Raw genomic sequence first — 16,100 nt, forward strand, 5'->3', positions numbered from 1 at the left:
CGGCCTCATGAGGACGCCATGAAATCGCTCGGGTCGGCGATGGACACCTCCTCGAACTCGTTGTCTGGCGAAAGGAAACGGAATGTCACAGAGTCAGCAAGTTTGAAAAACGCAGCAGCTATACAGGAGTCATGGACAAACGACAGAACAAGTAGAGTTTGGTTAGAATTACAAATCACCATCCTTTTCAGTAGTAAATTAGAATTAGGTACATAGCATTGCTCTAGAGAGAACACGAGTCTAGGCACTGTAGTCTGTAACCACCATGGCATAGTGCAAAAAAGTTGTCATTTGATTTGCTCCGGCATGGTATTTACAGGCAGACAATTGCAAATGTCCTTCAGGTTGCATCTCAGCTTTAATGCTTTTATACATTTATTACGGTGAAGGAAATGAACCACAGGTTAATAGAGAGCAAGAAGGATATAAAAATTCATTTTGTTGCACCGACAGTTTTGTAAAACATATCTCGCTAGCGATTGGAGAATGATGACCTTATGATGTACCACAGAAAAATAATAAAAAGGATCATTCTTGATAAAGTCACTTTCTACAAAAGAAGCAGTTGGTGGCAACAACCATTGCTACAAAAATGATAACTATGCCCGGTTGTTACTCAGCGTCAGAACAGAAGGAACACAAAGCAATAGCTCAAAAACAGACGACAAGCTAAACATTGAGTGCATAAGTGTCAAACATCAAGCCAAGCGATACCAGAACAGAACCTTTTCTCAATGCCAATGCAACGACGGCGTCATTCTCCACCTGCACAAGTATCAAAATCAATTTTAAGTCATGGAAGTAAAAAAATGGGTTAAGCTGAATGGTGTCTTTGATCTCGAAATAAGTAAAATCACTAAACTAAGGCTACCCAAATCAAATTGTACCATGCCTAATAAATATAATTCCCTCTGTGGAAAATGCTTTCTCCAATGACTAATATATATTGGTACCTTTTGATCAGCCAGCGTCTTGGAGTCATCCAATATATTGTTGGTAGCCAACAAGATCAACCTCTGGTTATTAGGAGGGTGGTCTGTTATTGACTGCAACTTCTGTTTGATATTCAAAATTGTCTCTGTTGGATCACACTGTATGAAGTAGGTGGTCTTGTTCCGCTTGACTCGAATATACATGCTTGCAAGCCTGCATCAGAGAGAGAGATATGCCTAGAATCATCAGCCAAGTAGGATAACATGCTTACCTATCTCAAACAATCTTCACTACTCGACGCGTTCCACCCTTTATCGAAAAAAGAAACTACTCGACGCGTTGTCAGATCATTATCTTGTCAAGCATAAGATTTGCGTCTTAACATCATATTCACAATTCTGTGGATCATGGGATTTTTCTTTGGACATGTGAAAACCGAAGATATTCACGGGAAGTGCAATCTGCTGGAAAAGCAGCAACAAGTCCTGCAGTAGGAGCAACTAACACACTGGCTATTTCAATCGGTCATGGCGCCATGTATATTTCACCTATTGTAGCAAAATCCTTAAGATGTTATTGAGCATGCAAGTTTTCGTATCCTTTTCTCAGCTTATTGTATAAATCTTACATTGTAATATGACCAAAAAGTAACCAAGGTAAGTTAAAAAAAAGTAACAAAGGTATGCCAGGATGAACACCTTCTTTTTACTAGTAATTGCATGGTATAATTTCAGTTGGTGGCGGTGGAAAGGACTGATTCCCCTGAAGACTGAATTTTTACAAGATAAACAAACAAATAGTACAGGCGCCCCGAAATCAGCAATTCCACGAGTTCTCCCCCCCCAACAACTAGCGCCTCGCGGAATAATTTTCAGTCACCACTACCACAAACACACTAGATGCCTCGTCCCCGAGCAATTTCCGCCGTTCCGCGCGCTACTCAGACGCAAGGGGGGGCTGTTAGATTCGCCCGCGGCGGAAGGAGACGCACCTGTCCGATCCGCGCTTCAACTGCCGGCGGGAGAGGGGCGGCGGATCCGGCCGGAGTCGGCGGGGCGAGCGAGGACGGCGGAGGCGCGGGGGAGCGAGGCCGGTGGATCGTTGCGTGGCTGGAAAGCGAGGGCAGCGTGGGGAAGAAGAGACGGAGAGGAGAGGCGAGGACGGTCGTCGCTGCCGCCGTTCATTCAGCGGGCCGTCAATGGTGGGCCCCAGATCAAACCTGGCCAGATGGGCCAGCACGGCCCGTCCTGCGCTAAACGGGGCTAGACAGGGGGAAAGCCTCGCGAGATGACCGGCCCATCCGCGCGGGAGGCCACGGCCTTTTTTTTTGTTTTTGTTTTCTGTTCTCGATTTTTGCTTTATTTTTTTGTACTTTTATTTATTATCTTGAAAAATAATTTTATAAAAATATTAAATAAGTATTAAAAATGTTGAAAGAGTATTTAAAAAATGTTGAATAATTATTAGAAATGTTGAGCAAGTATTTGAAAAATGGTAAATAAGTACTAAAAATGTTGAACGAGTATTTAAAAAATGTTGAAAAAATAATTGAGAATATTGAATAAGTATTAAAAATGTTAAACAAGTATTTGAAAATATTGAGTAAGTATTAAAATATTTAACGAGTATTTAAAAAATGTTGAATAGGTACTAAATAATGTTGAACGAGTATTTTAAAAATGAGTATTTAAAAATATTGAACAAGTATTTAAAAAATGTTGGATAAGCGTTCAGACAATTTTGAAACGTGTATACAAAATATGTTGATCACTTATTGAAAAAAATTGACACATACGAAAAATGTACCATGAAAACAAAAACAAACATAAGAAAAAAAAAGTAAAAAAATGGAGAAGAAAAAGGCAACCAAACAAAAAATGGAGAATAAAACAAAAAAATAATAAAAAATATGAAAAGAAAATGAAAAAGGTCAGCAATGCATCGACTGAACTGGGGATCCCAAGATCGAGCGCACTGTTTTCTACTCCTTTTTCCGAAAAAAATACGCTAACGGTCCGGCCTGTTACTATAGTCGCTCGTTGCGAGAGATCCCGTTCGTCTCACTTAATGCCAGAAATAGACGCCGGGGGCCAAACGTGCCAGGCATGGCACTGCTCACCATGGCACGCTTGCTACACGCCCTGTGTTGTGCCGGCCCGCGTGCCGCCAGGGGCAACCCATCGGTATGTTAGGCATGTTTCGTCCCGCGTCACCCGCCAAGGCACGTTTTGCCCAAATACCACAAAAGATGCAGAAAAGCTGAGAGAAAATATAAAATTCAGAAAAGTATATAGTAGAAAATTTAAAAAATGAGGCAGAATTTCATGTGGGATACATCTTGAGTTTATTACTGGTTGCCTCCTTAAACCATCCATCTCTGGGAAAGAAACAAAGTACAATGTCACGCTCTAGATCACAAAAGGAAAATTAAATTACAAAATTAAAATTAAAATTACAAAGACTCTCTTTCATCCTGTAACACTCGTTCCCGTGTCAAAAATCAATAGAAAAAAGAAAATTATTCAGCTGGGGGCCTCCCCCCGGTGACCTTCAATTTTTTTTACAAAGACTACAACTACAATTATTCTTCTTCTTCGATGGCAAGATCTTCGAATCAGTTCTTTGTTGTCTGCGGTGTGTGGGGTTCTCCTTCTGCTAGTTCCCCATCTTTCAAGGTCATTAATGTTTTCACCATATCTTCTTTCCTTAAGTATTCTTCCAGCTAGCTGAAAGTAGACTCCGATGATGTAGATGAGACGTCTACTGAGAAGACATCCCTTGCTAATATGGAAAGCACCGAATATGCAAGCTTGTGGTCAGAACACCACTACAGTATGTCGAAGTCCTCCTCGTCATCTTCATCGAAGCTGACTTTGTCGTTGTTGAGATACTTCGCTAACTCCCCGCCACCCGATGCTCATGTGGAAGAGCTCGAGGTAGAGGAGGAAGAACCAAATATCTTGCTCCATGCTCCTTTATTTTCGCATGCAGTTGGTGCTGGTGGAGGTCATTGTATCCGAACTCCGGCAAAATTTTATTCGTACTTAAGTAACTTCAAAAAGTTTATCACGAACATCCATGAAATAAGCAGAATAATCTAAATGCAGGGACCCAACTAGTACATCGAGTGCATTAGCAAACATAACAAGTTTAGCCCTAGGGTCCAGGATTAATGCAAATGCATACAACATATGAATTTCTTTCCAATGTTTCAAATAATTAAGTTTCATCCGAGCAACAACTTCAAGCAATAACTCATCGCTTTCGTATGCGTTCAGATGAGTATGAATGTCTACAATACTATGCACCATTAAAGGAGACGTGAGATAATAAACCCAAGACAAATAAATAGTTGCATCATAAAATTTCAACAAAAACATGGTCAATATTGAAGAAAGACGCCAAGTTGTAGGAGTGATTAGTTGTGATTTGTAGTCGTTATATTGGATCTTACAAAACTATAGGTATGAATCTTTTTCATCAAAATTTTCATAATCTTAGAACGTTCTCGATATCATGTTATGAGTACATGGAATTTTGTAATATTTTTGCATTAATTCTTCTCTCTCAAATAAATAAGAATCTAAAAGCTTCTCTCATCACCGACCGACCACCCGTAAATGCCGTGATTGGCAATAAACCTTTCTTCAACTATAGTTAATTGTATAATCATATACTTTTTTCCGTCAGATAATCAATTGACATAAAGACATTGCTTTGTTTGTGGAGTATTTCATCTGATAAATACTTCTAGATGTAGTACACATGGCAGCATTCAATGGAATATGGAAAGATATTGAACGACCAACAACACTCTATTTTGCCACTTCTCATCCATCAGCTCGAGTTAATCCATCTATTTGTATTCAAAGTTAATCATATACTATATAGTAGTAGATGCATTGTTTTGATACATTGATGTTTCTTAATGCACTTCTAAAAAAATACACAAACTTATCCACAAATCTTATCACATCAAACCAACGAGACTCTTATAATTCTGTAAAACAAAATATATTGGAGACAAACAAATCATTTAAAACTCAAATTGAAAATTTGCTAAATCACATATAGTGAATAACTATACATAACACTTGGTACTTAAAATTAAACTACCTGCAACATTAATTATAGATATATTAAACTATATAATTATAGCTAACAACAAGCTAATCCTCCTCATCAAGGAGATGTTGTGGACGACCGATGAAGTGCTCCTCGTCCTCCCATGGATGGAGGGGACCACGATGTCGCCGCCATGCACCGGCTCGAGGAGTCGTTCGACACGACAACGACAGGGAGTTGCTGGAATGAGTAGGTGAACCGGTGAATAATAAGCAACCTCACCATGGCGAATTCAAGTCCGATTCTAGCATCATTTGGGGAAAAATGGGTGGCAGCTAGAAATAGTTCGAGTTTCTGGGGGTGCCGATGAGAATTTTACAATGTCAGGGAGGTGAAGCGGCAACATGCCGGACAGGGATCCACTTATTCGTGGGAGAGGAGCTAAAGTGGTGAGCAATAATTTTGGAATGCCCTCCAACTAAGTCTGAAGCGGTACGCAATAAATGATACATTCATGTTGCATCATGTTTTCCTACTGTTATTTTCATTGTTTTAATGTTATATTTCACTTTTAGATACAATTATAATGTCATTTCTCTCTTAAATTGCAAGTTATATCACAAGAGGGAGATTGCCCGCAGCTAGAATTCTACGGATGACGCTCGGTCGAAATCAGCGCCCACAGCCTCCAAATATGAGGCTCATGGGCTCAATATGGAGCGGGCCAATATGATATGGGGGTGTGATGACTCTTGTTTGAGTGCATTTGGGCTCAAAATCGCAATATTAGAGTCCGGCCAATATGATCACCTCTTCAAGAGAGAAAGTTTGTCTAATTCTACGAATCTTTACAGGACCATACCCTACTCGCATAAGTATCTTGCAATGTTGCTATAAGATCACAGAAGACTAGGCATCAATTTTTTATCACCTTGGCCAAGTTTGGAAAACGAAATTGTGACAGGTAAGCAGATAAAAGCACATATATGGCAGTAATAAACAGTCAACTGATTATTTGAGTTAATTAACTGCAACTCTATTCACATACACAGAACATCAGTTCCTTTGGGAAAATTCCAGTCCTGTTAATCGGTAGTATAACCTAAACACACACTGCTCCGGTGAAAACCCAGCTCACAGATGAGGGCTATGGGTTTTGAACGGCAGGACGCAAGAGTAAGTGACATACTTTACACTGTCAACAAGGACCACAACAAATATACGCGACAATGACTTCGAAGAGATCCTTCCATCAGCATCCACTCTAGGGTCAGCCAGGACAGAGACCACCACCGATGAAGCCGGTTTGTTTCCAGCAAAGCTCTCGTTCTTGGGGTGCGCTTTGAGGTTATCGGTGTGGTTGGACGTTGAACTTTTTAGGGGAATGGCCATGGAATGTAAAATCCTTCTGTTCTTGACCTTATGGGACTGACTGGAGGGGAGGTTCTCCGTGGAGTTATGTGATGCGTTGTGCATACCACTGGAGTAGACAGGAACAATGGTGGTCGGTGATATATCGAACTGGAACACTTCGGTGCACATTCCGGAGCTCAACATAGGACCTGAAAAACAATGGGAAGGAATAACTTTCAGCAAATGAAGAAAGAAACTACTTGCAGTAACAGTGTACAATTGAATTCAACTGATCAAAAGCAACTGAGATAGCACATACTTCTTCCTACAGGATCAAATCCCTAACATGAAGCTACACTTCAGTTTTCCACAAATATATGTATAGCTGTACAATGGCAAGTGAGATAGCTATTCAATTCGGGTGTCACAAGTACATACATAGAACCGGCAGAACTTAAGCAAACTAACAAAAAACATGCTATTGGTACAGTCAATTACATGCCCTATCAAGCCCAGCTAATCATTTGACACTGGGTTTTGTCAGAGTAGATTGTACCGGTACGGATACGCGTATCAGTATCGGGGCAATACGGATACATAAATATGTCATTTCTGAAAAGCGTCAATACTGGGATACATTTGACTATTTGCGAAAAGAATATAAAAAATATGTTATCAATTAAGCATCAAAGCCATTTAGCATATATTTAGTCAGTGCAGTCCATTATCTTCCATCATCTTATCCATGATTCCAACAAAAGCAAGAACCAACAGCCAAAGGGTAGCAGCAATTTACCAAACATAAAAGTTCAGTTAGAGACAAAGGGAGGAGGAAATCAACAGCCTTCCATTAGATAGAATTCTATAGGATAGTGGGGGGAAGGGGAGCAGGAGCACCAGGGGAGCCTTCCACCGACACTACTAGAGCTTGAGAAGTATCAGGGACGTAACGGGAAAGAATCAGTATCGGATACGGTATCCAATACGGATACACTGGTTGCTGGAAGTATCAGTGTTTTCTTCCGTCATACTCTCTCTAGAGCTTTCATCAATGAAGTTCCTAGGGACGAGTCAAATATAATACCACAATAGTCCACAAACCACCAATGTTGTATGTTAAAAGCCACCAATCGGAAGCAACAACTATCAGCAAATGAAGGAACAGACTAGTTGCAGTAACTAACTGCGGTTAATTACAGGTTTAATTGAATTCAACTGAACAAAGGCGACTAAGATGGCACATCACATATCTCAATGCTAACAGTTAGAAATGTATGCCACCCAATTTGGACAACTAAATACACAGAAATGACGGAACTTAAGGAAAAACATGCTACTGGTACAGTCAATTACATGCTCTATCATGTTCAACTAAGCATTTTACATTGGATTAGTCATTATTTCAAGAGCAATGAAGTTTTAGGGACATGCTAAATTTATATACGCTGCATCGGTCCACAAGTAATATTGTACTCCCTCCGTCCCAAAATTCTTGTCTTAGATTTGTCTAGATACGGATGTACCTAATACTAAAACGTGACTTGATACATCCGTATTTAGACAAATCTAAGAAACGAATTTTGGGATGGAGGGAGTATGTTATAACATGCATACTGATACTGCGTACATGCACGAGCACATGTTGTATAATATGCTGCATTAACAATTGTTGCGACTGCACAAGGCAATAACACACCAAACATAAACTCTTGGAATGCATTCACTGACCAAGTGACATAACCATATAAGTCCATGGTTGCCTCGCTGTCCATACTACATGGTAGCCACTTTTCAAGTTGTCTACTGATCGAAACAGAGGCATCCACTAGATAATATTTCCAGAAAACTGCCACCCTTATGTTGGCTATAAGTTACTCGCAAACATCAAAACATTATCTATTAGGAAGTTGCATCAGCTAGTGACTGCTACATTCGTATCACGGTCACAGTATGATCTCTATCTCTACTCTTATAAAAAATCGAGTTGGTGATGATGGTGTGCCTGCCATCCTGCAATACGGACCGTCTGATCTATATCTGACGGATAGAAAGCAAACTATGACGATTTTGCAAAAAGATACCCGCACCCCTCTCCACATTTGCGGATAAGGACTTCCCTCGTTCATCTTCGTCTCCCACAAGATAAACAGCTTGTATAAATGCATCTTTATGTTCCATGCAACGCATGGGCCTCTTGCTAGTAACAAGTATAAAACCGACATGGCACACAGACATAAGTAATTTGTTTTTCAAATCTAAAGCAGTATGCAACTTTTTGTAGCATCCTTACCTGACATTGCTTCACTAAACCATTGTGGCAGTAATTCATCATCGTCTCTGTATATGCTTCCATCTCCAGGAGGTAAAGCCATCAGTTTGTTTTTTATTGCTTTGGCAGATTCCATGACTTCTCCAGAATTCAACTGAGCAACATGGCCAGGAATTGCCAAACTAGTATCTTCTTGCCCTTGGTTACATGAAGTCTTCCCATCAGAGTGACACATGCGCGAAGAAGCTTCCTCACTCGCAACAACAGACTGGATAACAAGATTTCCATTGATCTTGACATGCTTCCCATTCCTTGGAATATACAACAACGCCGGGAGCTTTTCACTTGAATTATGTGGCAGCTTCGAATCAACACCTTCCGAGACACCATCTCGAGGCCCATCAACAGCCAGAACCCTCCCATGACGTGATTGTGATGGACCAAGCACAATTCCTTCTCGAGTATCAACTGCTCCATACATCCGATTTACCGCAGGAACCAAACACCCGCAGAGCATCATCAGTAACAACAATCCAAGGAGGCTGACACTCGCAACCTTCTTGGTCTTCCTGGACTTCTTGGCCGGTGGCTCTGCGGCAGCCGACGCAGGCTGCTTGGTTTTCAGCCGAGGTATCGGCATGAGCGGCACTTGGGAGCCGCGCGCTCCCATCGCATAAGCCGGGTGCATCCATGGCGGTGGCAAAGGGTACAATCCTGGGTACATAGGAAGCGGCGGCGGGACCCCTGCACCACCTGCGCCAGCCAGTTGCTGCTTGAGAGCAGCGTTCTCGGCGGTGACACAGGAGATCCTGGTGGACAGATCGGCGATGGTGGCCTGCATGGCTTTGACCTTCCCCTCCAGCTCCTCCACGTACTGCTTCTTCCTCTGCCGCGACAGGTGCGCGCTCTCCCTGTTCCGCACCAGCCGCGCGCGCCGCTTGGCGTCCTCACCCTCTCCTCCATCCCTAGCCTTGTCGTCGCTCCCAGCGCTCGCGCTCCTGGAAGACGTCTCCGAGGACTCGTCGTTCTTCAGGCCGCCGTCCGCTCCGCCACCGGAGCCGGAGGAGGAGTCCCCTGCCCCGCCCGGCGACCCGGCCGAGGACGAGGACGTGGCGAGCGGCGGCGGCGGCGACGGGAGCTGCACGTCGTCGGTGGGGAGGAGGTCGAGGTCGAGGTCGAAGTCGAAGTCGATGTCCAGATCGTCGAGATCGAAGCCGTCCAGGGCGAACGCGTCGTCGCCCGGGTGGGGGAACTCCGGCAGGTCGTCGGGGAAGGGCAGGTCCGCGAAGGGGGACGCCTCCGCGATGGCCATGGCGCGAGATCCGGTCACGGCGAGCGCATGCGCGACGGCGGGGCGGCCGGTCGGTCGGGGTTCGGGATCTCACGCGGCGCGGTCGCCGTGGCGTGCAGGGTTTGCGAATGTTCGGGAGAGGAAAGGGACCAGAAATTGGGGGATTCGGTCCGAGTCGTTGGTCGCCTCTTTGGCGTCGTGGAGACGAACCGGACGCGTGGGGGCGGTGGGGGCAAAGTCAGACGCGAGACGCGTCTGGAACGTTCTCCGGGCCTCCGCAATGGGCCTACATGGGCTAGGGAGCAGCCTATTGAGTTTTTACTATGGGCCGGGTTCGTTAACGGGCTGCAATCACTCTTGTAGGGTACTACGTACTACTAGATTGGGACACTGAAGGCCCAGGTGAAGCGGCGACCAGGCAGAGGAATGGCGACCATACTCGCGGGCCGCAGGCTCCTCCTCCTGCGGCGATGCGCGGCCGGGCGGCGGCTGCTCGGGACGGCGGCGGAGGCGTCCCCGAGACCGGGCGGGGAGGAGGCGGGGGGCGAGGCGATCTACGTGAGGAAGCCGTCGTCCTCGTCGACGCGGGACGAGACCTCGGTGTCCATGCCCATGTCGTTCATGACGGGGTCCGTGGTGGGGAAGCGGTTCTACCGCGACGCCACCGTGCGCCGCGCCGACGACGGGAACGGGTGGACGGTCATGCTCGACTACCGCACCCTCAAGACGCCGGCGAAGCGGCCGCTCAAGCTGCACTCGCGCACGCTCGCCATGGCCGTCGCCGCCGAGTGGGAGTACCAGGTCCTGATGCCTCTGCTCCTCTCTTCTCCTTCCTGTTCTGTTGTTTGGGTGACCTCGACTGTGATACTGTACTTCAGTGTGAGATCACTAGGGTTCTGTATTATGGCTTGTATGGATGTCTCATTTGTGCTAACAACTTACTGTAGCAATTAGCAAAATGGCTTGAATGAAATGGTATGGTTAGCGGTTAGTTTGACCGTGGTCTCCGCAGATTTAACTGGTCCGGAGCAGTAGTGAATTATGTGAGGATTTAGTGACATTTCATTCTATTTTACATTTCAAATGCACCGAATCTAGGTTTTCATCATACTATATAGTGCCACGACTGAATTGCTTTTAAATTCTCATTGCTTCCCCTTTATTGTGTCATCAGCAGTTCTAAATGACGAGAATGGCCGTTTGTCCATAAGTAGAAGGAAACAAGTAAACAGTACTCAAAATGCAGTCCATCAGCATAGGTCTGTTGCATTTATGCATAACGGGTAGTTCATTGCCTTTCTGTGGAGAATACAGCACTTTACAGTTGAATTTGCACCTATGATCTCTAGAGAGGCAACAGAGGTTGAAAATGAAACTAAAGCAGAACTCAATATGGCGGATGAAATCGCACAATATAAGTTGGTTTTGATATGGTTTTGTTGATTCGTTCTTTTTTAGGTCATGAGCAGTTGTAAAATGCTTGTATGGTTATTTGGCAAGAAAGTAAAAAGGGTACAAATATCAGTGCTTGCAGTATAGTCTGTTGGTGTAGGTTAATTGCATTTAGGTCTGCCCAAACCCCCATGGGCCGCACTGTTACCACAGGCCGGTGCACCAGCCATTTAATGGGGAAGCCAGCGACGGACCTTTTTTGGTGCCACCAGGATTCAAGCCCTCGCCGGCAGCTTCCTCACCTGGGAAGCCAACCGTTATGCTACAAGAGCGTTGGCCAGAATGCGCAGTTCATTGCCTACTGTGCGCAATATAGCACATTTTAGAGTTGAATGTTCATTTCTCATCTCTAGAGGCAATAGAGGTTGAAAATGAGATAAAGCCTCAATATGGCCAATGAAATCGCACAATATAAGTTGGTATTCACTTGTTTGTTACTTCGCTCTTTCTTGTGTCACAAGCAGTTCTAAAATGTCTGTATGGTTGTTCGGCAAGAAAGTATAAAGGAAACAAATATCAGTGTTTGCAATATAAGCTGTTCGTGTAGGTTAGTTGTGCTTATGCAGAATGTGCAGTTCATTGCCTTCTTTGGAGAATAGAGCACATTATAGAGTCTTCTGATCTCTAGAGGCAAGAGAGGTTGAAAATGAACATTATCACTGTCAGTTCCTACCATAAAATTAAAACAAGGCTTGATATGGCCAATGTACCCTCAGTATGTCATCTCTTACACACACCCATAAATTGTATGCATATGCTGCAATGGCTGAATTTAGGGAGTACTAGTGGTTTGATAGTTTTTACTTAGTTCTGCAAATCTATGTTTTTGCATGGCTGAGTTGCTGCTTGATATGTTCCCCTCTGTAACTTATAATTTCCAAGTTACCACAGTTGTTACAATTTACAACAACATGCTTTTTTGGTCTGCTGCTCATCTACCACCATGCAGGAATGCGGGATTATATCTGAAGTAACTTTTATGCAAAAAAAAAAAAATCGTGTATTTAATTCCCTAGTTTGTGGATAAATGGGCACTGGTACTGAAAGTTCCTTATTGTCATAGGAACAAGATGGAATCCGGCCTTTTACAATGCCTCTCATGAAGCTTGCTTGTACTGCACTGGAGAGAGTTCCGTTGACACGAACAAAAATAATTACCAATTTGATGCAAAAATTCCATCAAGATTTGGTATTTTGCCGCTCACCTGCCGATGATGAACTTACAAAAGGAGTTTATGGTAATGTGCCAATTTTTGTTCTCATAAGTTGGTGCAGCTATTGTGCTCCAACATGAATGAACTGGTTTCAGGCTACTTAGATCCATACAATTAAGTTGCAGATGCTCTGTGTCATTTGCACCTCAATATGATTTCTCGTGCTTTCTTACTTTTGTGTGCAGAAAAACAGAAGGAGAAAATTGACCCAATACTGGACTGGGCCAAGACTGAGTTTGGGTTCAAGCCTGTTGTGTACACAAGTTTCTTAGGAGGGAAGCAGGATGAGCGGCTAGCTAAGGCTGTAGAAACCGTTCTGAAAGATGCAAATGATTGTGAGTTGGCGTCTATTGATGCTATGGCCGCAGCAGCCCATTCCCTGGTAATCCCTCTTGCAATATTTAGAGGAAGGTTGGGAGTTGATGAATCCATTGAGCTAATCAGGCTTGAAGAAGATCACCAGGTGTGATATCGCAACCATTTCGTTTCTTTACTTTGACTTTTTCTTTTCTTCTCTTTGCTTCTGTCTTATGTTCTTTATTCTTCCATAAACCCAGGTCGATCGATGGGGCTTGGTTGAAGGAGGTCATGATGTTGATATTGCGGACCTTAAAGTCCAGATGTCATCGGCTGTTGTGTTCCTTCAACTTTCATGGCTGAAGTAACCTTTTGTTCAGTAATCTGCGTAATTGTTTTCTGCTTTTTTTTTGAGCTTGTATCATGAAGAGTTGTAGAATAATAATTAGCCGCAGATGGTTAAGAGAAAACAAAGTGCCGGTATTCAACAGGTGCTGATGCTGAACTTTTGGTTAAACAGAGCTCAGTGTGTTATGTTAGCAAGGGTGTATGAAAACCCAGCATCCTTTTTTGGATCCCAGTGGTCTCTGGTTATGTAGGGTAAAAATGCTATCAATAGCAGAATTCTGGCTTGGTGTTATGAGGACTGCAGCAGCAGAACTATGTCAGCGCTGCATCCTCGGTCGTTTCGGACCAGGCTGTGCCAAATGGCTGCCGATTTCTGAATGTGCAAAACACTGTAGCACAATTTTCCAGTTTATATGAGATGATGTAATAAATTATTGATGTGAACTGGAAACTGAAACGAGTGTGAAGTTAGATAACCCCATGCTACGGCTGGTGTGCCATGGTTTTCAAGTTATCTGTGTGTACGACCTACTTGTTTGATGTGAAACAATACCGAGCGCCTCCTAGTTCAAGGGAAAAGTGGAAGAAAAATGTAGGACTATATTCTTTTTTCCTATGTTGATACTACTTATATGTTTATTCAAAGGAAAGGGGCAAAGAAAGCATAGAGAATTTTTTTTCCCTGGATCTCACTTTTAAAGGAAAAGCACAGGAAATCTAACATCGACTAGGAACTATTTTTGAATTTTCATGTGCACGAAGAACGGGACTAAAATCCTTGGTGGTATGACAACATTTTAATTACACATTTTTGTGCTTTGATTTGACCATGTTTATTAGGATTTCTGTGTTCTTCCGGTTCCTATAAACTAGACATGCAAGCTGACAAAAGTTTCTTTGTTTTTCAGTCATTTGTTTTTGCGCATGCATTACTTCTTATTCCTGTGTTTTTTCTATTCCTACGTTCTTAAGATCCAACGAATCAAACATCCTCTTAGTCGGGTCATATAAACCACAGTACTTGTGAAACGCGGTGGTTGTGTGGTGGTCTGTGTCGAGATTTCTGCAGGCAGAGTGTGATGCATGAAGTTGTACACACGCATCCACACAGGGAGTTAGTCGTGAAACTTGAGGACGGTGAAAGTTGAGTAAATAACATAAAACTACCACACTTGGGCTATGGCTTCAAGAAACTACCGCTTTTTAGAAAGTTCCTAAAATCTACCACTTTTGTGGTTTGCTGTTTTAAAAACGAAAATGATAAGTTTGGGATGTTTGGATTTTGACCATGGCAACTAGAACATTTTTATGTGGCAGTTTTAGTTGATGTGAGGATAACAATTTTGACAATTTTTGTTTACGAGCACGATAATGTTCTATCAAAAAATAAATAAACTGAGGACGAATTTGTCATATTTGCCAATTAAACTTACCATGGTCAACAAACATAGATTGCTACACAGCCATCCTGGAATCTCGAACGTTTGGGGTGCTTCACTATCAGCGTGAAACTTGAAACGGTGAAAGTCACTAGAGGTGCTTCACTATCATCGTGTACGTCGTCTACAACCGAATTCCGTGGCATTTCCTCGTGGCCGGTCACGTGGTTGACGTGCAACGCCACTGCCGAGACGTGTACATCTAACAGTCCGCGACAGCGATCGGCCATGCCTCGGAGTCCACAGCCCATGCACATTATCCGAACTGAGCCGAGGGCAGGAGCCGCCAGGGGAGGATGGAAACGGGGAGGACGGGCCAAGAGCAAGACGCGGCTCGCACCGAGCGCCCGCGCGCCTCGCCGCCGGCGCTGCCGTGCGCGGTGCGGCTGCAGGTCACCGCGTTCTCGCCCCTCATCGACGTCATCAACCGCCGCGACGGCACCGTCAACCGCGGCCTCTACTCCGTCGCCGACCGCATCCTCCGCGTGCGCGCGAGCCCCCGCCCGGACTCCTCCGGCATCCGCTCCGCCGACTTCGACGTCGACGCGTCCCGCCGCCTCTGGGCGCGCGTCTTCTCCTTCTCCTCCCCCGCCGCGCCCCAGGCCCCGCTCCCGGTCGTCGTCTACTTCCACGGCGGCGGCTTCGCGCTGTTCTCCGCGCGCCAGTGCTACTTCGACCGCCTCTGCCGCCGCATCTGCCGCAGCGTCGGCGCGGTCGTCGTCTCCGTCGAGTACCGCCTCGCGCCCGAGCACCCCTACCCGGCCGCCTACGACGACGCCGTGGACACGCTGCGCTTCATCGACGCCAACGGCGTCCCGGGGCTGGACGAGGCCGTCCGCGTGGACCTCTCCAGCTGCTTCCTCGCCGGGGAGAGCGCCGGCGGCAACATAATCCACCACGCGGCCAACCGCTGGGCTGCAGCCGCGCCCACCCCAAACTCCGTGCGCCTCGCCGGCCTCATCTCCGTGCAGCCGTACTTCGGCGGCGAGGAGCGCACGGAGTCGGAGCTGAGGCTGGACGGCGTGGTGCCGATCGTGACCCTCCGGCGGGCGGACTTCTGGTGGAGGGCGTTCCTGCCGGAGGGCGCCAGCCGCGACCACCCGGCGGCGCACGTGACCGACGAGAACGCCGAGCTGGCCGAGGCGTTCCCGCCGGCGATGGTGCTGGTCGGCGGGTTCGACCCGCTGCAGGACTGGCAGCGGCGGTACGCCGACTTGCTGCGGCGGAAGGGGAAGACCGTGGAGGTGGTGGAGTTCCCGGACGGCATCCACGCGTTCTACCTCTTCCCGAACCTCCCCGACACCGCCAGGGCTATCGAGCGCATGAAGACGTTCGTCGAAAGCAACAGGACGTCGCCGTCGGCGCCAGGATCCTTCCCGCGGGAACGAAATTGATTGAAAATGGCTTGTACTCCCCCCTAGACGTGTGTCCAATATAGT

At 45.4% G+C, this 16,100-nt stretch overlaps 3 protein-coding genes across 4 annotated transcripts; 2 read left to right on the top strand and 1 right to left on the bottom strand.

Annotated features, from left to right (window-relative positions):
• Positions 1-503: 503 nt before the first annotated feature.
• Positions 504-10,120, bottom strand: LOC123051864 (bZIP transcription factor 60). 2 transcript variants are annotated; one of them, XM_044474852.1, is made up of 4 exons: positions 8,642-10,120; positions 6,188-6,560; positions 954-1,146; positions 504-765 (listed from the first exon to the last, which is right to left on the bottom strand). In XM_044474852.1, exons 1-4 carry the CDS (start codon positions 9,930-9,932, stop codon positions 670-672), a joined length of 1,953 nt encoding a protein of 650 aa, XP_044330787.1. In that variant the 5' UTR covers positions 9,933-10,120; the 3' UTR covers positions 504-669. The 2 variants fall into 2 exon arrangements, with proteins under 2 accessions (XP_044330787.1, XP_044330786.1); XM_044474851.1 differs by lacking the exons at positions 6,188-6,560; positions 8,642-10,120 and adding an exon at positions 1,925-2,097.
• A 188-nt stretch (positions 10,121-10,308) lies between these two features.
• Positions 10,309-13,660, top strand: LOC123051863 (ATP synthase mitochondrial F1 complex assembly factor 2). Its single transcript, XM_044474850.1, has 4 exons — positions 10,309-10,712; positions 12,427-12,601; positions 12,763-13,040; positions 13,135-13,660. The coding sequence occupies exons 1-4, from the start codon at positions 10,338-10,340 to the stop codon at positions 13,240-13,242; spliced, it is 936 nt and encodes a 311-aa protein (XP_044330785.1). The 5' UTR covers positions 10,309-10,337; the 3' UTR covers positions 13,243-13,660.
• Positions 13,661-14,904: 1,244 nt separating this feature from the next.
• LOC123051865 (probable carboxylesterase 18) lies at positions 14,905-16,026 on the top strand (the record flags this gene model as incomplete). The annotated part of the gene is given in 1 exon segment (XM_044474853.1): positions 14,905-16,026. A coding segment is annotated over 1 exon segment (1,069 nt), but the record flags the coding sequence as incomplete, so codon positions are not given.
• Positions 16,027-16,100: the final 74 nt, after the last annotated feature.

The sequence above is a fragment of the Triticum aestivum genome, chromosome 2D (assembly GCF_018294505.1).
Source record: "Triticum aestivum cultivar Chinese Spring chromosome 2D, IWGSC CS RefSeq v2.1, whole genome shotgun sequence".
Taxonomy (NCBI): Eukaryota; Viridiplantae; Streptophyta; class Magnoliopsida; order Poales; family Poaceae; genus Triticum; species Triticum aestivum.

Excerpts from the sequence above, each read along its gene's own strand:
- LOC123051863 (XM_044474850.1), top strand. The coding sequence starts at position 10,338 with ATGGCGACCATACTCGCGGGCCGCAGGCTCCTCCTCCTGCGGCGATGC. Across the intron at positions 10,713-12,426 it reads CCGCCGAGTGGGAGTACCAG|GAACAAGATGGAATCCGGCC; the intron begins GTCCTGATGCCT and ends TTATTGTCATAG. Across the intron at positions 12,602-12,762 it reads ACTTACAAAAGGAGTTTATG|AAAAACAGAAGGAGAAAATT; the intron begins GTAATGTGCCAA and ends TTTTGTGTGCAG.
- LOC123051864 (XM_044474852.1), bottom strand. The coding sequence starts at position 9,932 with ATGGCCATCGCGGAGGCGTCCCCCTTCGCGGACCTGCCCTTCCCCGAC. Across the intron at positions 6,561-8,641 it reads GTTTAGTGAAGCAATGTCAG|GTCCTATGTTGAGCTCCGGA; the intron begins GTAAGGATGCTA and ends ATTGTTTTTCAG. Across the intron at positions 766-953 it reads AGACGCTGGCTGATCAAAAG|GTGGAGAATGACGCCGTCGT; the intron begins GTACCAATATAT and ends ATACTTGTGCAG.